We start from the raw sequence: 22,539 nt of genomic DNA, 5'->3' as shown, positions 1-22,539 counted from the left end.
CACATTTGTAGCAATTATATTTCCTTGTGGTACTTTCACTCACTTTTTCTCGCCCCATTAGTGTGTCCTGTCTCGTTAGAAGAAAAATGATAAGACTGAACAATTCACTGCTTTTTTTGGATTCTCATTGTACCAATATGGTTTTAATCCGAAACCTCAAGTTTGAAATAATGTAATGCAAATGTTTGGCATTTAAAAGAGCCAATAGATTCAACTAACACTGTGGATCTACGCTGGAGGGCCGGGATCATTTGAGTAAAAACAGGTTCTTGGATGGCTGCTTACCATTTCCTGAAGACTCCCTTTACTGTAATGATGCTTGTACCGGAACTCCGGCATGATGGCAATGATTTAACTTCAGCTATTCTTAAACAAAGACTCATAAATGACGGTAAAGACGGACTGTCATCAAGCTGACTCCAATCACTGCCATGTTGAGTGATTTCAAAATGCTGGTCTTATGTTCTGCCTAAGCTGCCAGGGCTGTTGCTTTGGTTAAAGCCATATGCCATAATGTTTTAGTGCTGTACTACCTGGATGTAAACAAGCACAGCTGACAGATGGTATCTTGTAGTGCGGCATGGTTTGGCTGTTGTGATCTAGAAACTGGTGAGAGTTGCATGTGGGCTGTGTCTGGTTAATGAATTTCAAAATATAGTAATGTCTATTGATCTGCTAGTGAGTTAAACATACTCACGTAAAGGAGTAAAATAAACCTTTCCATATTTCCTATAATGAAGGGGGCTGTATGCACCGGGGCATCCTCCAGCCCCGTGAGTGGTGGACTGGATGCTTTGAAAGCTCATCAAGAGGTCTGGTGTCTAAAGCTGGTGATGGCTACCAGGTGGCATCTGTTGTCATACACCACATGCGAGCCAGGCAGCAGGCATCTGCTCACCACCCTACACAACAGTAGCAGGGACAAACAGTACTAGAGGGGAAGAAGGTGGATTAGCCACTATCCTTTTGGAAAAGTTTCCCCTGCTTGGATAAGCCTGAGTGGCACTGCTTCACAGAGACGTTTCGTGACACTGGGATGTAAAAACAGTCGGGTCACGGGACAGAAAACCAAAACCCCTCCAGTCAGCATCCAGGGTCGACTGTTTTTACCAACTCAAGTATTTTTAGCTTTAGTAGATATTCAGTAAAATGAACCATTTAATATAAAAAAAAGAGAACTATTACTCTGTCTTTAACATACAGCTGTAAGAACTTTATATACTTTACATTACCCTGCATTTAGAATGGGTTACTCACAAGCAGCAACCTCCAGTCTCAAAATATGAAGCCCATGTGGAAGTGTTATAAACTGAAGTTCATCAAGGATGCTTGAGCTTGAGGCTGGCTGCAGAAACACTGGAAACCACATACACACCAATTCAAAGAAGACAATCTTTACAGCAGAAATAAACATGTTTACAGCTAGGTTCAAAAAACGGCTTTGGTCTGATGAGCTAATTTCTCTATCAGCACACACTGTACGGGGGGTGACATTTCTTTTTAACGCAACGGTTCAGAAGATATTTAGATTACGAGTTTAGCCCAAATAAGGACATGACTGACATGATACTGACATGATTGACAGGCGGGAACACTGTAGCTGTTGGCGAGGAGGCTCAAAGACCGCCTCTTTACCTCACACTTGCTCGACAGAGGTTAGGTTGAGTTCAGCATCTCCAATATGGTCCCCGCCGACGATTGGCTTCATGTCACTGATATTACGTCTATTTATTATACAGTCTATTGTCGCTCATTGAATTGAATAGTGTTTCAACAGTACAAGAATAAACACTCTATATAGTTAATGTTGCTTCTTTGACCATTAGATATTTTGTGGATATTGTGCAAACCATTCTCCTGTCTCATTGTATCTGTTTTTCTTTTAATATAAACTTTAACCTGGAAGTGGTTTAATGCTAACGTTAGCTGTGTTCTGATGTTAGCTAACGGGATGTCTTCTTTTTTTTTCTAAAAACAGTTTTATTGTTTTTCATTTTACAACAAACATAAGAGAATGAAATCAAATTATACATCTTGCCTTCTTATCACATTAGGCATTAAAAAAAAGTACATGAAGAGTGGATCATATAAAGAAATTTACATTAGAAAGAGAAGTGATAAAGAAATACATAAATAAATACAATGAAATACATAAATACACAAAATAAAATACATACATAAATACACAAAATAAAATACATAAATAAATACACAAAATAAAATACATAAATAAATAAAATAAATTAAAATACTGCCACTGTGCCATGCCAAACAAGGAAAAACATTTGCCAGACCCTCCCATTATGATGAGTACAATTAAATATAATACCTGATAACAAAAGGCATAGCTAGCTAAGCTGTATTGATAATAGAGACACAATAACAAAAGAAGAGGATGCTTATTGATTAACTCTTGTGAGGTTTTGCCATTTTATTCAGTTTTGTCCCCTCATCACAAGTTGAGTCAGTTCTTTAAGTAAATAACTGAGCACAGTAGAATGGTCTGTCTTTTAATTTTAAATATTGCCTGATCTCTGTCATGATTTTTCTATCCATTGTATTTGTGGAATAATTTTAAAGTAATCCATTGTCTAAGTGGGATAAATGGGATTTCAGCTCTTGTGATATTTTTTTTCCATTTGGGCACAAGATCGGAAATCAGAAAACGAGTTATCATTTTTTTAATTTTGGTCATGGAAACAAATAAAAGAATAAGTGTTTTTAGTGATTTGCTATTTTGGTTTTATATTGAATAACGAATGATACATGCATTGTTTCACCTCTTACTGCGAACAAATCACCAAACTCTGTGGACAGGTAGCAGTTGAGGGGAAGCAGAACCAAGATGGTCATGCTTTTGTGATTGGGTCAGACGTGTGGCAGCTGCGTTTGGGACGCCCTGAAGCTGTGTATTCGTGTGTTGACAAATAGACTACATGCTGTTTTCCATTGTTTAGGAAAAAAATAAATTATTACAACAACCAATTAACAGTCAGATTGAGTTATACAAAACAGAGCGAATACCCAAGAGCTGGCAGTTTCATTGGAAATATTTAATGGATAATTTCACTGAAAATGTGGTCAATATGTAGCCTGCAGAAACTCAAATCTTTCCAAAACATTGTATACTCTTTTTCCACAAAGCGGCTGCAGCATTCCAATGAGGTAACCGTCAGATGTTTTTTTTGTGTTTTGGCCCACTGGAGACCCTTTGTTCTGTTGGCCTCTTGACCTGAAGGTGAGAAACCCAGGAGACACATTCTGCAGCGGTGTCCCAGTGTGGTGATAGTGTGTGTAAACATGAGAGCAATAGTTCTCCCGACTGATGTCTCAATGGTCCTCTAACACGCACTACTAGCATTAAGAAAAGAATAAACAAAGCACATGAACGATCACCCTGTTCCCCTCCGTGTACGCAAATAAACAAGGTTTATTCTGAGTATTTGGTATTACGAGCAACACCTCTGTTGATTTAAATGTCTTATTTGCCCTTTTCCTGTGCTCTGCCTCATGATTCACAGGGAGAGCTCGGTCATTTCGAAGAAATAGTTTCAAAGTCAGGGGATACTAAGTGCTTCCCCATGCTGCAGCATCTGCTCGGGGACGAAACAACTACTTTTTTGTCTTGGCAAAAGTGGAAGACAAAGGGCCAGTCACATGTGTCACAGATGAGTTCAGCCTTCCTTTAGCCAGAAATGTCCCAGAATGATCAGGAAGACAGTTTGAGACTGAGGTAACCTCTCTTTCTGTCTCCATGCTTATTTCAAGCAGTGATGCATGTGATTCTGCCATCTCTGAAGACACGCAGAGGTCGAGATCTGCGTTACGTAATCACAACATGTTGCTCATCATGTCCGGAGAAGATGTGCTCAGAGCAGGCGTGTGGATTTATGTACAATTTAAAGTTTTCATTTACATGGTGTTGGCTGAAACTGTTCAGAAACAGTGCTGTCTGTTTATATAAGATATTACCTGAGTGAGGGATGGACTGCTGGTCATGTGAAAAGATGAATCTCACTGCTGTGTCTCTGGGCTTTGCATGCTATATGATAATTCTTCTGTTTGACTTTTAAAGTCAGGGCTGTTTAGTTTTAAACTCTTAACAGGAAGGTTTTAGTATCAGCAGCAGTCTTTTGTTCATACATCTGCAGATTCACTTTCAGACATTTTGGATATGTGCTTTCTTTTTTTTTAAGTTATATTTTTTGACATTTTTGCCTTTAATGGATAGAACAACTGAAGAGAGACAAGAAATGTTGGGGGTAGAGAGTGGGGGAGGACATGCAGTAAATGGTCAAGGTTGGAATCGAACCTGCGACCTCTGCGATGAGGACTATAGCCTCTGTATATGGGGCACCTGCTCAGACCAAGCAGCAACCTCTGGTCTAAAAATATGAGTCCAATGCAGAAGTGCTAAAAACTGCAGTTCATCAAGGATCCGCTTGAGGCTGGCTCCAGAAGTAACAGAAACCACATACACACCAATTCCAAAATCCCGATCCAGCTTTACAGCAGAAATAAACATGTTTACAGCCTGGTACAAAAAACAAGTGTAGTCTGGATGGCCAATTTCTCGATCGGCTCACACTGTATGGGCTGTGATTTCAAAGATATTGAGATTACAAGTCTTCCAATGAGAGGCACAGCTGACTTGACTGACAGGCGAGAACACTGCAGCTGTTGGCGAGGAGGCTCAAAGTCCGCCTCTTTACGTCACACTCGCTCGACAGTGGCAATATGGCCCCCGCAAATGATTGGCCTCAAAACAACGCTTCAGAAACAGATGGGTGACGTCCCGGATACTATGTCCATTATTTATACAGTGTATTGCTTAGACCGCTAGGCCAACGGCGCCCCAGGATACCTGGTTTCTTGATATGTTTTGTATTCTTCATTTCCTTCCACGCCTTTAAAAATGTTTTTATTCATTTTATTTCTTATTTTAAGCAAGCTGACTTGACCGTGTATTCCAGAGTGTTTTTAGAAATTAATCAGTTTTCATTTATTCTCTGATTTACATGTTTCAGGGATAGTTAGTGGCCTCTTTAAAGTGGGGTTGTAAGAGAGTCTTGTCAGCCGTAGTTGCAGGCTGAGGAACAGGTATGTGCCGCGCCTGAGAACAGCTTGGAAGTAAAGCGCAGAAAAATGTCCAAATAGAGCGTACACTTACACCAACAGAGGTGTTTGGGTTGGAGTTTCTTAGAATAAGCTAAACTATGTGGGTGCGATGACCCTGTCTGCAGTGGTTGATAGCCTAGCTTCAATGCCGACTTCCATGCCCCAAGAAAAATGTAAGTATCCCTTTAAGAGTCAGTCGAAAACAACCACTTCTTGTGTCCTAAGTTTTGAGATCTTTGGGGATTCACTTTGAAATCCATGCCACCTGCCAGTTGAGGTAAATTAATTGTTGTTTTGCAAAACAAGTCTTCAATCAAGCATTACGTACAGACCTCCTCCTGTTTGACATATTTTCCTGTAAACATGAGGTCACCTCAGGTTGAATGTTGTTTACTTCTGATTTCACAAAGTGGACTTAGCATGCCTTGTTCCCCCAGGAATTGTTTGTTTCAGAGACTACGCTCAGTTGAAGTAGCGTAGCAAGTGATGTCAACAAATTTGTAACACAACCCATTTCTCATCTGTATTCTGCTACGACAAGTTTGTGCCGTGAAAAGAAATCCATGTCTTAGATCGTTGCTTTAACTCTGCCTGAGAATTTGTTGATTGCGTTTTGGCTGCCCGTCTAATGAATTGTTTTTTTGGTATGAAGATGAGTCGACATAGCCAGTGTCACTCTTTTTTAAACCAGTGTGTAAGGTATCCACACCAGTAGTGGACCAGCCAAGCTGTTTCTGTTAAGGCCTCAGGACTCGGCCTTCTCCATGGTATCCAAATTCATGCTTCCAGCAACCTTCATCCAAGTCAAACATAAAAAGTCTTCTACAATGTATATGAGCAGATTTCCTTTCTTTTAAACAGACTCAACTTGCTCCTTGCCAAACGGCATAGTGGGTCAGCTACAAATCCAAGCTTTGTCATGCCTATTACAGCGACTCTGTCCTTATATACCCCTCTAAAGCTGAAAGTCTAGTTTACAAGTTACAGATGTAAAATCAATAAACAAATATGAAACAATAAGCATAATATAAAACATGTCAATTACAGTAAACAAACACAGTCAGAGGGAAACATTTAAACAGAATACTGCATTTTGACATCCTGAATTGGGTCATATAAATACAGGATTTCTGTATTCTACCTCAGCTTGTGACCCTCAGCCTCTTGCCTGCCGAGAGTAAGCTCTTTAAATTGTAAACAAACCAACCCGCCAATAGTTTGCGTGGCTTGGTTTTGTCGTAGTGTTTACAGCTGCATGCACAGACAAATAGACAAGGGTAGAGAGACAAGACTACTAGGTGAATCATAAATGTTGCTTTGCCTTCTGAAATCTGACTCATGACCCTGCTGATCCCAACCTGCACACATGTTGACCGCAGTGATATTTAAAGAAAGGCCAACGTAAATCGTATCAACAGCCTTGACAAAGCTTTTCTTTGAGCAGTGTTTAGATAGCCATTCCCATCCTGAAGTTATATGTTGCAGCATTAAGGGATAGAGTCAGCTCTTGGCAAGCAGACGGCCAACAAAAATCAGAAAGGATCAAGTGGATATCATCCTAATTAGATTAGATCAGGTCCAGTAGTGAGGCCCGGTTTTCCTCTGTGTGATTCACGTACATCTTGCCCTGTGTGGGGGAAACATCTGCACTTTCCTCAGGGATCTGATTTCTCTTCTCAATGAAAAAGCCAAGCCACATTACAAAAGTTCAGCTGTTATTTTTTAGTCTAACATTTGAAAATGATATATACATCTGTACTCCCTCTTGGTTCTTTCTGACCGAAGGTAATCGTGACTTAAAGTATTAGGAAATCTAATGTATACATGCTGGTTCAAAGTCTGCGGTGACATAAATCCTTTGTCTTACACTCAAGAGATTTACATATAAAATGTAAATATACTGTCCTTCTCTCTCCATGTTCTCATAGTTACAAACAGCCAAATAACAGGAAGGACTCTGAGGTGTTTCTTTCTTTCTTCTCCCCATAGATACATAGTAGTGTATTAGTGTTCTGTTTTTAGTATAAGGTTTAATATAAATCTCTAGACATAAAATAAGCTGAGTGTTTGTTTTGTTGTGGTCAAATGTAGGTGTAGCGTTTGTGTTTAAAAATGGTGCTCTCTCAGGTCGTTTGGTTCTGTTTTGTTTACTCTGTGGACCCTCCAGGCTGGCCTTGTGCATTCAGACAGTTGTATTAAGCACCATGATGTTGAACTTAAATGCTTTAGAGCAGGGGTTCCCAAACTTTTCAGCCCGCGACCCCCAAAATATAGGTGCCAAAGACTTGTGACCCCCACTGTACCTCAAAGAGATTTAATGTGGCTTCATTGAGCTGGTTTGCAGAGAATCAGCCTGCTGCTACTGATGCTTTTGATAATGAATTGTTCACTAACCATAAACTTAGGAGTCATCTGGCAAAAAGAAAGGCAGAAAACTCATTACACTTAATATTTTCAAGGTTTTATTTCAAGTTAAGCTACTATTTTTTATCTGTTTTACTATAATGGCTAAAATGTACTATTTTTTAGATAACTAAAAAAAATGTGTGTGTCCCGTGACCCCCCAGGGGCTCCCGACCCACACTTTGGGAACCCCTGCTTGAGAGCCTTATTCTAGCCTCATTCAAGGTTTTGAATTGAACCTCCAAAAGTCTGATTCAGAACTCATCAGAGCAGTCCTTCAGGTGAGAGGGTTTAAACTTGATCCTTTGTCAAGTGACTTGATCATCTCTCCCAGGATCAAATCAGAGAGTTGGGAAGCAGTGCTCGTGGCTCTGCATAAGACAGACATTTGACAGTGGTTTTGAGTTTTCTGCTTGCTCATAGTCTGATAGGGTTTTTTTTCTTGAAGAGAACGTTATGCGAGTCGTGTCATCTGGATGTGTTTAGACTGCGCGTGCTTGGAACTGGCAGCCAGATGGCTTTAGCTGAGGGACAAAGAAATCTCCAGGGTACAGAGAGAGAAGGGCCTTATTCTGATTTGTCTCGTCAGAAGAGACCACATCTGGGCAGCTTTAGTGTACCTCGGCAGCTTGTGTGGGGTTCAGCTCTTTGTTCAGTTGGTGCGAGAGCTGATTATTTGACAACAAGTAGTCAGTTTAAGGACTGATTCAAATCAGACAGCATACCCATGTGATATCGTCAATGTTAGTTTGAATACTGGATATGTTTATTGAAGACTGCAGGAAAGTGATTTAACGGGATGCTGAACAGTGCGTGGAACTCTGTAAAGCCCCACAGGAGTCACAGACAAATGTCTATTTACTGAAATGAGCTCATTTTCTCTTATGCAATCACACTCTGTCCAATCTGATTTCCTTCAGGTCTTGAAGTTTTGCACCCTTCATCATCCGTTTAAAGCAGTCACAAATGCCACAGTGTACGAGAGGGCAGTATTTATTGCCGTGCAACAAGACTATCATTAGTCACTGCTTGCTTTGGTTTGTGATTGATCGTGTGAATCAGCTCTGCAACTGTTTTATAGTTCCTTATAAAAGCACTTTAATTATTTTGTTCTTCTGGCAAACAACTTTGATTTAGTTACATAATACATTATGAACAGGGCGGCATGGTGTTGCAGTGGTTAGCATTCTCACCTCACAGTAAGAGAGTTTGTACATGGCTTCAAATTCCTCCCATAGCCCGAAGCAGCTTCGGTTACTTGGTTAATTGGCAATTTCAGATTCCCGGGGCTTGAATGGTTGTCTCTCTGTCCCTGTGCCAGCTCTTTGACTGGCTGGCAACCCTCCCCTGGAGAGGATAAGAGATTGTGTTTTGGATGTTAAGATATTCCATGGGGTATGTGCAAAAAAAAGATACATTTGAGGTTAAAAGTTGTGATTTACATTTTTTTTGAAGACACAGTCAGCTCCATAACTGTTAGTGTATATGTTTTTCTTTTCTTTTTCAATAGTTAAAGCTAGGGTTGGTAAGCCCCGAAAACTAGCATGAATTTGAATGTAGCATTTCCTCAGAACTCCATCTACAGCCAAACAAAAACAAAAACCTTCTCTTCCTATGTTTTTATTTTTTTGCCCTTTTTAACAGGAGGAGCGGTTACCAGTAATCAGGGTATTGGTAGTTTTTCTGCCATTCTCCAGTAAGCTTGAATCCCTCTTGTTTCTGTTGCACGCATTGAACCAGGACAAGTGCATGCTGGTGAAATGTACGCGCAGGAGGCGGGCAGAACGGCAGGGCAGCATTAGATTTGTTCCTTCCATGAGGACCTAATAGCAGTGATTGGTTGTTGTTCCACTAGGTGTACTCCATCTGTAGATAGCTGATTTTTTCGCTCTTTTTTTAAACACTTCATGTATTGATGCCATAGAGACATAAAGAGAGTTTTAACCAGTATAACAAAAAGTGTGTCTAAATCAGACTACCAACCCACCTTTAATATCTGCTTAAAATGGAAATCTCAAGCTTCAATATGAGGGTCTTTACATTCAAATCTAATAAACGTATATGAATAAAAGCTGTATATGTTCTTAGCCCTACCTTTGTGGGTACATTCTAGAATAATAAGAACACAATTGTAAACTAAGAATAGTCACTTTGGAAGATTTGGACTTAACGTCTTGATAAGAGGGAACCAATAGAGGAGCCTGCACTCTTCTGACTTTTTAGTGGTCAGCAGGGCCACTTTAGTAGTTTAAATGTGAGTTTATGGTTTTTACTGCTTCTTTTAAGTTTTCTGGGTTACAGCTCGTGTTCATCTAAAAATTGACCACACATTCAGAGCGGGGGGGTGATTCCTGTCCAACATTATCCTGCTGGTTCTCTATTTAATTTCTTCAGCCAATTTACTCCGTTTATGTTACCCTCATTATGTCATTAGCGCCATCACAATGAATCAAATAGAAGTGATGAAGTCAGTAAAAATTGGCATGGAAATCTGTTCAGTGTGCCATACTTTTTAGTTAGAGTAACAGATTTAGGGCTTGCATATCGATAAATGTATCCCACAAGTTAGGATGACGATGCAATTTTGTGTGTTTTATATCATCCTCATAGGTTATGTCCACTTCTTATACAACTTATGGATATGATTAATTTGCAAAGGCATGGGAGACCCTGCAAAGACTTCTAATTTACATAACAGAAGAATCATTTTGCGCTGTAAAGGAAACCCTTTTAATGATGGTAAGCAGTTCACTACACGGGCATATCAGTGACAAGAAGCACAATAATGAGGCCACTTCACCAGAACGACTGCAGAGCCTTTACCACAAGAGGAAAACTATGTTTAAATCTGAAGAACTAAGAGGGCTAGGTTACAATTCCCCAAGAATCACTTTAAGAAACCTGCAGAGTTCTGGAACAAGATCTTATAGACTGATGAGACACAGATGAACTCCTGTTCAGGAAGAAAGAGGAGAGTGTCGGAGAAAAAGAGCAGCCCATTATCCTATGCATACCACCACCTCGTCTGGTGGAGGTAAGATCAAGTCCAAAGAAGCAGCGTGGATTCTGAGGTGTGCAGAGCTCAGATTCAACACAGTGCTGTTTGGACGTAACCTCACACTGCAGTAAGACAATAACCCAAAACAAAGTGCCATAGAAATCAAAGAGCTTTTCAAGCACAGAAGTGGAATGTTCACCTGACCCGAGTCCCAAAGTGAGTGCATTAAAATCGCTGAAGGCAGAAAGTCTCTGAAACAAGCAGGAACTGAAGACAGCTGAGACAGAAAGATACCCGGTGTTATGTAATGACGGCTGGTTCTAGACGTCTGGGCAGTTTGTGACCGTTAACAATGACATACTTTTTCATATTATGTAAAAATCTGTTTAGTTACTTTGGTACTATAAAATATGGAGCCTTCGTATAAAAATGGTTGCAATTCCTGAACAGCTTGACCACACTGCAGTCACAACTCTGTTCAGTCCAAGGAATGTCTGAATGATTGCACAAACTATTATTTTAGGTAAAATCTATGGTGCACAGATCCCAAAAGAACATTTTATCACTGTTCAATATGTACCAAGCAAGCGGCAACCTCCGGTCTAAGATTATGAGGCCAATGCAGAAGTGCTAAAAACTGCAGTTCATCGAGGACCCGCTTGAGGCTGGCTCCAGAAGTACCGGAAACCACATACACACCAATTCAAAAATGCTGATCTTTACAGCAGAAATAAACATGTTTACAGTCTGGTACAAAAAAACGAGTGTAGTCTGGATAGCTCATTTCTCAATCGGCACACACTGTATGGGGGGTGAATTTTTTTCATAGCGCGGCAATTTCAAAGATATTAAGATTCTGAGTTTTCCATTACAAGAGGCACAGCTGACTTGATTGACAGGCGGGAACACTGTAGCTGTTGGCGAGGAGGCCCGCCTCTTTACCTCACACTCGCTCGACAGAAGTTATGTTGACTCCAACGACTCCAAAATCACTAGCTCGACTCTTCTCTTCTGTTGCCCCTAAATGGTGGAATGAATTGGCCAACTCAATTCGATCTGCAGAGTCCCTCTGTACTTTCAAAAGACAGCTAAAGACCCAGCTCTTTAGGAAGCACTATGCACTTAGCTAGACTGTTCTCCACTGTTGTCCCCAGTTGCAGATCATGTCTTCCAGCTACAGTTGACTCGCACTGTCTCAGGTCCTGAGTGACCCAGCACTTGGTACTTTGGTCATTATTGTGGTGGTGTTTATTATTGATGAAGATAATGGAAGGTCTTAAATGGTTTTGTTGCTTCATTGGAGATGTTCCTTATTTTATTATAAAGAAAAATAAAAAATAAAAATCCTTATTTATTTTTGTGCATTGCCTTTACACTGCTTGGCAGTACCTGCACCCAAATGGACTTGAAGCACTTTGTTACTCTTACTGATCTTGTTTCCTCTTGTCTAGATCTTTGCTTGTGTTGTTCTTGTTCTCGTATGTACGTCGCTTTGGATAAAAGCATCTGCTAAATGACATTGTAACATTGCAACATTTCCAATATGGCTGCCGCCGTCAATTGGCCTCAAGACAGCGCTTCAGAAACAGATGGGTGACGTTATGGATACCACGTCCATTATTTATACAGTCTATGGTACCAAGCTGACTGTGCATGATTAAAGCTACCACACATGGACAAAATTAATATTGCTGCATTTAATAGCACATATCTTATACAGTGGAGCCATATCTGAAACTCTATGTTTATTGTTAATATCACTGTAATCTTAGTGTATGGTCACTTTTAGATGATAAGTTACATTCAGGAGATTAATCAGACTCTGATACCTTAAATTGTGAAGTTAAAAACTGAACAACTATCAGCAGTCATTGTCGTTCAGAAAATCAGTGTTTAATTCAGTCGGCATCAGGAAGGAGCTGTTGCTTCCTTGCTGATGTAATTTCGATCATGAGACACGTTGGACCATTATTAATGTGGGTCACTTCTTGAAAGCAACTTTCAGTGGTCAGTTCACGTTCTCTTTTTTCCAACATTGTAAAAATGGCTCCTGTTGGGATGATTTGTTATTTTACCTGTCATCACGTGGGTCTGCACCAGCAGCTCCCTGAGCTTTGGCATGACCACTTGCTGTGCCATTTCATCACATTTTCTGGCCTTTACCCTGTGTCAAACCAGGTTTCTGACACAAACGCTTAAGTATCCTTCATCAACTTTAGCCCGCTGTCTCCAGGAGCTCCACTGCATACCACCACTCTTCAAACGCTACATTTTACAGATGTATTGGCCGCGGCTGCACACGGGTTTAGCAGTTGAGGAAATATAATAGACTTGAGGTTCCTACGAGTGTTTCCAGATGTGGTGGTGGTAGGATGGGTGAGTGGGAATAGTGGTGTCTTGACAGATAGCACATCATTTATCAAATCAGCAGAACAAATGTCAATCAGTACATTTTCTTTGGACAGTGAACACCTTGTTGGACAAGGCAACATTACTGCTGCAGAGCTCAAACGTTGTGAGCCTTGTTTGTTTGTTGACTTTGATGGAAACTGAAAGACCAACCGAGTGTTGAATAACTGTAATCACTGATCTTTTGTGAAGTGCAATGATACTCAGAGAGAGTTCTCAGTAATGAAAGGAGGAACCTTGGTTCAGTGTCAGGTCATGATATGGCTGACTCGATCCCACATTTTGATAATCTCAGTTGTGTTTATCAGAGGGAGCTGATGACGGATAAAAACTTTGTTTCTGTACCACTTACTCAAATCTGTTCATGGAATCATGGAAGTCTAAAAGTGGTGTAGGCAATAAAATGTCCAATATGTACATCCCAGACAGATCGATTGCTGGACTTACATTAAACACAGGGGAGGAAAAGGATTTTCTCTTGAAATTAATGTTTGCTTAAATCATGTCATTACACTGAGGAAGTCTGAGTTTATTCTCTGGACAGAATAGACATTTGGCATTCAGCATACCTATATGTAACCAATCACAGTGAGGGTAACACATTTTCTAAAGTCTTTTTGCCCTTCATTTAAAAATTGTACACACAATTCTCCTTTACAGTCAGCTGTTTTAGTAGTATGTGTTGTGAGACAGCTGGAACTCCCAAATGATTGTTTTTAACCCCATGCTAGCCTTATACAATGCTAGACTGGTGATGCTTTTCATTATTACTTTAAAACCTGCATCTAAACTACCAGTCAAAAGTTTGGAAACACCTTCTCATTCAAGGGTTTGTATTTGTTTTAATTGTTGTAAACACTGTAGATTAATACTGAAGACATCAACACTATGAAAGAACATATATGGAATTATTGAATGAAAAAAAAAAGTGTTAAACGAAGCAGAATATGTTTTATATTTTAGATTCTTTAAAGTAGCCTCCCTTTTCCTTCATGACAGTTTTGCTCACTCTTGGTATTCTCTCAGTCTGCTTCATGAAGTGGGTCTCCTGGAATGGTTTCTAATTAACATGAGCCGTGTCAAGAGTTCATTTGTAGAATTACTTGCCTTCTTAATGTGTTTGAGACCATCAGTTGTGTTGTTCAGAGGTAGGGTCAGTACACAATGGATAGCTCTATTTGACTACTGTTGTAATCCAGATTATGGCAAAACCAGATTATTTCATAGATTTGATGTCTTCAGTATTAATCTACAATGTTGAAAATAATTAAAATAGATAAAAACCATTGAATGAGAAGGTGAGTCCAAACTTTTGACTAATAGTGTACATGTTTTAACATACTGGCCCAAAGGTTTTCCTAATTTTATTTACCCAACAGTGTGTCTGTAGTGGTCTAAAACTGTGTTGTGTTTTTCTATATCTTACAGCATCAACAATAAATTGCAGCAGCCAGAAGCAGCATCAGGAGTGCTGGAGTACGCCATGAAACATTTCGGTGAACTGGTGAGTGTTTGTTTTTGTTTTTCTATTTGGGTCGACTTTCTCTTTTCTAACCCAGAAATATGAAATAGAATATTACACTGAAACAGGACCATCACACTAAGCCCCACTCTCTCCTTTCAGTAGTACCACCAAGTCTGCACAGCAGGGGGGTCTGTGAGGGAGAAAAGAGGGATTTTGTTAAAAGTATTGAGCTGGCTGTTCTGCAGCTTATTCGAACATCATCTAAAAACATGTTATGTATGTCAATTCAAAACTTGAAAGCACTCAGTCCAGCTATAAAACCTACCATAGTCTACATGTTTTATTTCAGCAGAGTTTAAAAATCCTGCCTTTATTCCTGCATCTGTGAAGTCATCAAACTCATTGGGTTTAAACAGGACTTTCTAACTTTTATCAATTTTAAACTCTAATCAAACCAAATGCAAACATTTTGCTCTGAAGCATTTCCTCATCCATCTTCAGACCAAATACATTTCTTGATGTCTCCCTTTGTACCTGGTCTCATGTCTGCACACACTCCTTCACAGGTTATCCCCTTCCCATGCACACATTGTAACATGGGATACAGGGTCGCTGGAGAAACAACTCCCAGAACACCCTGTTCTTTACATGCAGCACGTGGAGAACCATCTGCTATACTGATCAGTAGTCAAGGGCAAGAAGCAGACTGATGGACTTTTTGTCCAGTTGACATGGTGTTTGGATTTTCCTACGTATTCACACACCTTTTATGTCCCTCTGCAGTTTCTTTTTTTTTAGAAGCTACAGGGACGACTTTGTGCTGTGTTTCCAGCAGTAAATGGATGTAATGTTTCTTACCAAAGAATACAAACAGTGGTTATTTTTTAATGGCGAGGGGTTTGTAAGGTCTCTAAATAGCCTCATTCACCGCAGCTCCCTCTGAGAATTTGAAGTTAAAAGCCACATAATGTATCACTCCTAAATGTTGGCATTGGTTTTTATATTGAACGAAAGCCTGGGATTCGATGTCTTTTTATTTTAGTTATATTGAAACCTATTTATATGACTTTACTCTGTAACTTTATCATATAATAAGAAAAATATATCATGTTGATTTGTTTATATTCCACGTTCTTCATACATAAGCCTGGTTCAGTTAGAAAAGAACTGTGGAAACGTGAACATGGATTGGACATAATAACAGATTTTCCACATCAGTTACATAAGAAGAAAAGAGAAATCTTTGTTTTGATCTGCCTCTCTCCTTGTTTCCAAACTCGCATCATTTCCTAGCTGTGGTTTTTGTTAGCTTTGTGTATGTGTGTACCAGACACGCTTTTCAAGAGCAATACCAATCATGAGCTGAGCCAAAACAAAACGGACTGAACCGGTATCAGCCACTGATATTCTCTGATTTTATGGACTGGTGATGTTTGAATGTTTATCTTAGACAGACGGAATCAATAATATCTGATTAGCAAGTACTAACTTTACTGTTACACTCTCATTGACATGCCAAAAAACCTCTTTGGCAACTTTATTTCATCAAACTGTTTTTAAAAAATATAGTTTTTAAACAGTGAAGCATCACTGCAATGACATGGCCTTTGTGCTTTGCTTCATCTTAGCACAACAAAATCATTTACCACCAATTATCTGTTTTTAATTTTTTAATTTTTTAGAAATAAGAACAGTTTTAATAAGCAGGTGGACAAAGTACACAGCTTCATTACTTAAGTCAAAGTATAGATACTTCAGGTCAAACATTACTCCAATACAAGTGAAAGTTTCTCTGTCAGATTATTACTTGAGTTTAAGTTCTGGAGTACTTGCTATTAAAAATACTTAAGTATTCTAAGTACAGGGTTCCCACGCGTCCTGGAAAACCTGGAAAACTTGGAAAACAGTTGACCAGTTTTCCAGTACTGGAAACACCTGGAAAATGGGAGAAAAGGTTAAATGTCCTGGAAAATCACAGACAGTCCTGAAAGATTATTCCAACTTGACTGCGTGTGACCTGACAAGGTTAAAAAAACACATCCCCATTCAACATTTGTGGCCATTTTTGTCATTCAGTTCTATTTAGGTCAATTTATGCACTGATCCTCTGATTATTATTATTATTATTATTTATATATTTCAGTAAGGCAGCTTCCAGAGTCATTTGCTGGCTCTTTTGTTTTTAACTAATTTTATATTTTTTTGAGAAAAGAGAAAGCTGAGATGAGACTTGGCCATCATTGTGTCTTGGTTGCACTAATAAAGTGAAGTGCTGTACATCTGTGGTTGCATTGTTCTATAATTAATTTGCCATAATTTTTAAGCATGTAAGAGATGATTTCATGGATAGCCATAGACTGCACGTCTTTCAATGTAGACTTCTACTGAGAGGAACATATTAGACTATTTAGGAACTAAATTAGGAACTCAATTTAGACTGTCATACCAGCTTGATCATCACTGAAAATGTCCTGGAAATGTCCTGGAAAATGATCTCTGGAAAAGAGTGGGAACCCTGTAAGTACTTTTTAAAATATCTCAAAACGTTGTATTTTCACAAAGCATGAGTGCAGTCAAGAATACATAGGAGTCCATTCTGTTACATGATGTTTATTTAGAAACCATGACTTGAAATCTCTAAAAACTACACCATGTAATAAAAACAGCAATGTAAGTTTATAGAGTCTATGGTTTTAACTCACACTACATTAACATGAAAATCTAACAGAAAGAGGATATAAAAGCAGCATGTCTGAGAAAACGTAGCACCTTTAAACTTAACAGAAGGCACATTTTACCCCAAAACGAACATAAATTGAAGCTATGGACACAAAATATCACTTTGGTATTCTGTTTGAGATCAAATACTTTTATTGCAAATAAAAGAAGTCCAAAAATATCAACAAGATGTTTTCAAGCAGAATCACAGGCACAGTACTGTGATTTGTACAGTACAGCAGCAAAGTTCCCTTGAGGGGAGGCTAGCTGTTGTGGGATGCAGGTGACGTATTGAAGTGTTGGTTGAATGGTTGGAAGACTTGGTGAAAAACACGTTAGAGAGAGATACATTCACATGTTTTTATGGAGCAGTGCCCTGAAGCCCCAAAGCAAATGAAATCTTTGTTTACCCGACCATAAGGACTCCTGTGGAAAAAAGGTCTTTCCATCTCCCTTTGTGAACTGCATTTATTTTTCTCTGTGAACGCATCTTAAAAGTGAAAAGACTCATTAAAAACAGGTTCACTGTGCATTTCCAGGAACCTTGTTTATGAGGTGACCATTTGGAAAGCTTTATTGTGGGAGGATGTGATGTTTTTCTGTTTAGTATAGCAGTCAGTATTCATCTGTACAGCAAAGGTTCAAAGAGATCTCTGTGCTGCCTTTGAAATAAGTCAATATGGAGGAGTCGCTCTAACAGGAGGTCGGTGTTTAGATGTACGAGGTCTGGGATTACTTGATTAAGTTGGGAATCATTAAACAGCTGTGCAGCACTGTCATAGAACACGTCTTCTTCACCTGACTGTAATTGAACGAGGGGCGTAGTTCTAAAACTTGTTGAATTGTGAAACACTGAAGATATCAAACTCGTTTAGGCCATGTGGTGAAGAACAGAGGTTCACATGTAAATCTTTTCTCTTGTCTTTTTTTCTGCTTGTAGGAAATCCAAGCCACCTGGTATGAGAAGCTCCATGAGTGGGAGGATGCTCTCGTAGCTTACGACAAAAAAATCGACATGAACAAAGAGGATCCAGAGCTCATCCTGGGCAGAATGCGCTGCTTGGAGGCCCTGGGAGAATGGTATGTCTGCAGTCTGTTGTATCTGTAGTGAGTTCAGTAAGGCTGCAATGATTTGTTCAGATCAATGTTCCAGCCTTCAGGTCGCAGATTCTTTGATATGTATACACTTAAGTCAGGGTCAGTGTTTGTTATGGTTGCTGACTGCATTCAATTTAGTACTTGTGTGTTTTCTCTTACACCTACAGCCCCAGGCTTTCTGATAAAAATGTGATTCACTCAGAGATAAAATATAAAATCTGGAGTTTGTAACCTCCAGTGAATTAAGACAGCATCTGAAGCTGTTTGCTCTCCAGGAGCTGTTCCATCCCCTACTTTTCATCCGCTCATTTTGCGTAGGAAGCCTATTCCCTGATGAATCCTGACATTAGGCCTGTGATGACAGGGCGGAACAGGAGAGAAAACATTCCTCGAGGTTGACAAAGGTAATTCTTTCTGGGAAATGCATGAACAGGCATCAAGTGCTAGCAAGAGGCGCCGCCACTCCTATGAAAGCTCACCACAGCTGAGGCTCTACTCCATGATGACCGCCCACCTTCAAAGAGCGTTTTTAGGGAAAAAGAAAGTCACAGAGTGTCAGGGATCCAAATATGTGGATCGTCATAGAGCTCGTGAAGTTGAGCAGATGTTAATTTGCTTATGTAACCTGCCATCGTTGTGCTATTGTTGTATACTGTGACTGTGATTCATTTCACAAGAAGTGATTCAAGAGTTTTGCAAGAAAAGCTGAATTCAGCTGAAAGGAGGCTTTGTGTTAATGTTTGTGTGTGCTCAGTTAAGGTTGGGAGATTATGTAACAATGGACTGAGACAGAAGTCAAAGGAGATCAGACTCAGGAGAACATAATGTCCCCTGATAGGTAAAAGGATATTGTACTGTTTCAGTCACTTAATGTGTCTGACACTCAAACCAGAGAAGAGTGAAGGGCAGTACTGAAGCAACCCATGACATCACTCAATAAAGATGGACAGAAAAACTTTCAACACTTCATAAGGCTAATTCACCGTTCATGCAATGAGGAGTATGGGATCCATGCTGATATGAGGCACCACTTACCTCTGTGCTCTTCATTTGTTAAACATTCCGTGTAAGGTACAAGTTTGTATGTTTTAGATCAGGGTGTCAAACTCATTTCAGTTCAGGGTTCACATACAGCCCGAGTTGATCTCAAGTGGGCCGGACCAGTAAAAACATAACATAATAACCTATAAAGAAGGACAACTCCAAAAATGTCCCTTTGTTTTAGGGCAAAAAAGTAGAAGTACATTCTGAAAATGTTCACAGTTAATGAACTCTCTTTTTACATAAACAGCTGTTGTATTTTTCTCCATGATGAGTCTCATAGTGGGGCCGAATATGATATTCTTTAAGGACTGAAACCTGCTGCGGACACACCAAACACTCAGGTTACCCATTCACCTGACACAGAGTGTAATGTTTACAGCAAAAGAAGAGAGAGATTATGATAATGAAGAAGGTAAAGTTGACTACTGTGGACCCCCCAGCTCCAGCATGAACAGTTTGCTTGCTGGACAGTGTTGTATGAAGTGTGTAGTGCTAGTGCTAGCAGTGAAGGAGCGTACCTATGACGTACACACATGTATGGTAAGCATCTGCACGATATGAGTCTCCTTTAAAAAATGGTGGATCCACCTCTTCTGTACATAAACTTTAGTGTTGTTTGGATCCTGAAGTGCTCTAAAAAGTCTATAAAATTCAACCAGATTATGCAAACTGCAAATATTCTTTTCCTCACTTTGAGAGAAAAAAATTCCCGGAGCACCGTTCAGATTCGCTCCATCAGCCGTTTGATTGTATGCGCCCCCCAGAGGACAAATTACAAGTAGCAGTTACTTTTATTGAAAAATTGCAGTAAATGTCTTCTTTGCAATTTTTCAATCTGTGAAGTCATCCCGCCGGCCGGATTGGAACCTCTGGCGTGCAGTTTTTTGCCCGCGGCCGTATGTTTGACACCCCTGTTTTAGATTGTGCACACATTTTGTGTTTTCCAGCTGACATGTCATTATTTTGAGTTCTTCCTTTACATGATGAAAAAACTGTCTTTCACATACAGTCTAAAAGTTATAGCATTGCTTTGTTGGTTCAGATGACATGACCTCTTGGTTGTGTCAAAGTAAAGACACTGAACTTCTCTCTTTATATCCACACTTGTAAAAAAACAAAGGCCTCATTTGTGCTGATATTGCAGCTTGCCACCATTTGTCTTTGTTGGAGATCTACTGGATGTACCAGCTCACATTTGCAGATTCGCTTCAGATGGTCAGACTGTAATTCAGCATCGTTACTGGTAGAAATTCAAAGGATGAAGGTTTAATGACCCTTCTTTGTGTTTCTGCTGCAGACACACAGGACAGCTGCTGGTCCACCAGTTGTTTTGTATTTGTTGCTTTCATGTTATACAACAGCCAGGCAGCTGCAGAACGGCTCAGTTCACTGACCCCTGTCCAAACCTGTCTCCTTCTCTCTTTGCCTCATCTAAGCTTGCTCCAGCATCCTGCCTGTTAAACACATGCGGTGGGTTTGATCTCCTCATGGACATTGCTGCACTGATTGTTGTTAATGAAGAATTAGTCTTGCTTTGATGCACCTGACCTCCAGGGGAACAAACATCCATCTGTTTGCTACAATACTTGATTCCATCAGACTGTGGCGGGACAGCTCACTGGTTTAAGATACTCATCTCTGAGAAGAAATGAAGAAAGAAATCATGGCAGAAGTAATAAAACAACTCTTATCTGCATTTCATCCAGGGCCAAGAGGTCTCTGTTCTGGGGAATGATTTGTTCCATGGTCGTTTGGCATAATGAAAGTAAATTTGTTGCCTGGACTAGTATGGGTACTCATTAGAGCTGGCACTTTGAAGGAGTCCTTTATGTGTTCAGTTTAAAAACCTTCATCCAGTCGTCCGATCAAGTAAAGGATGGTATTCTACAGAGTAAAGTTTTACCATGTGTGTGTGGCTGTGAAATATAAACAGTTTTTCTCACTTCTCTCAGAAACACAGTGATGAAAATCTTTTTAGACATTGAACAATGACATAGCTTTCATCCTGGATAGTGAGAATTTTTTACACATGAGAGAATACCTTGTTAGTGATCCATGTATCTATACTTCAGTGCATGAAAAAACTCTAAACCTATTTTCTTGATTGACTAAGAAACCTGCTGAAAGCTGAGGTTGGTTCCTGTTCCACGATGTCACCTCTGGGATAGAACAAATCTGGATTCTCTTTCCTGCATCCTGAAGCCTGTGATTAATGTTTTCCAGGGGCCAGTTGCACCAGCAGTGCTGTGAGGAGTGGACACTGGTGAGCGAGGAAACCCAGGCCAAGATGGCTCGTATGGCTGCTGCTGCCGCCTGGGGACTAGGTAAACACTCAAACACTCATATCAAATATACAAGGACAAAATCAGCAGTCTGGTGCGTGGAGCATTAAGGTGATGCTCTGTCGGACTCAATGCAACAATGCAATCAAACCAAGCAGCAAAGAAAACAGCTCCTGCCAAGAAGGCCTCGCACAACCAGATGGGAATAGTATCCAGTCATAACATTGACATATCGTAACGTGCAATAGTGGAGAAAAGCCCGGACCACACTGCAGAGAGTCCTCTGAGGTTTGCGGTCTGTGGCTTTGACTTTGCAAATTTAATGGTAAACCCTGAGACCAGGCCGGTCTATCTGAAGACCCAGACGCTCTTTTATAGTTGTCGTGGGAAGCAGAGTGTTGACATCGCAGTCTGGTGTAATACTGCATTGACTGGCTGCTGAACTTCGATCTGCGTCAGTCTCGTTAACTTGAGTCTCATGAAATCCAGAAATAAGATTTCATTCACTGTTACAAGTTCCTGTTTTTATTCTCTTCCCTCACATGTTTTTTTTTTTTATTTCAGGGCACTGGGACAGCATGGAGGAGTACACATGCATGATCCCCAGAGACACTCATGACGGTGCGTTTTATAGAGCAGTGCTCGCTCTGCATCAGGACCTCTTCTCATTGGCCCAGCAGGTGGGTTACATCACAACTCGCACATTCATTCATTGGATAGGTTTTCTTTTACATTAAATATACATTAAGTGTTTTATTTTTGGAAAGCGTCCGACAGAAAAGCCATATGGGATTCAGCCTAGCATAACGGTTTCTGGAATTTTCATCAGTCTCTATAGCAAGTTCTGAAAAGTCAGATTCATTGGAAACTGACACTGTAGAGAAAAAAAGTCTTAGTGGTGTTTCCAGACAGGATCCAATTCCCTCATCAGCTTGTGTTTTTCATTAAAAGAAATGAAATGCACAAGATCTGTTTTGTTTTCTTTTACAATGTGGTGCCTCCCT

At 39.9% G+C, this 22,539-nt stretch overlaps 1 protein-coding gene across 3 annotated transcripts in view; it reads left to right on the top strand.

Moving 5' to 3' along the window:
* The window catches only part of mtor (mechanistic target of rapamycin kinase), a 119,043-nt gene that overhangs the window by 57,936 nt on the left and 38,568 nt on the right, over positions 1-22,539 (top strand). For all 3 annotated transcript variants that reach the window (XM_034695129.1, XM_034695131.1, XM_034695130.1), the window contains 4 exons: positions 14,357-14,432; positions 18,052-18,191; positions 21,477-21,577; positions 22,100-22,215. In XM_034695129.1, the coding sequence (XP_034551020.1) occupies positions 14,357-14,432; positions 18,052-18,191; positions 21,477-21,577; positions 22,100-22,215 (433 nt within the window). The remainder of the gene's footprint in view (positions 1-14,356; positions 14,433-18,051; positions 18,192-21,476; positions 21,578-22,099; positions 22,216-22,539) is intronic.

The sequence above is a fragment of the Notolabrus celidotus genome, chromosome 11, assembly GCF_009762535.1.
Source record: "Notolabrus celidotus isolate fNotCel1 chromosome 11, fNotCel1.pri, whole genome shotgun sequence".
NCBI lineage: Eukaryota > Metazoa > Chordata > Actinopteri > Labriformes > Labridae > Notolabrus > Notolabrus celidotus.
Note: the sequence above shows the minus strand (reverse complement) of the source record. Positions and strands in the feature narration are given on the sequence as shown.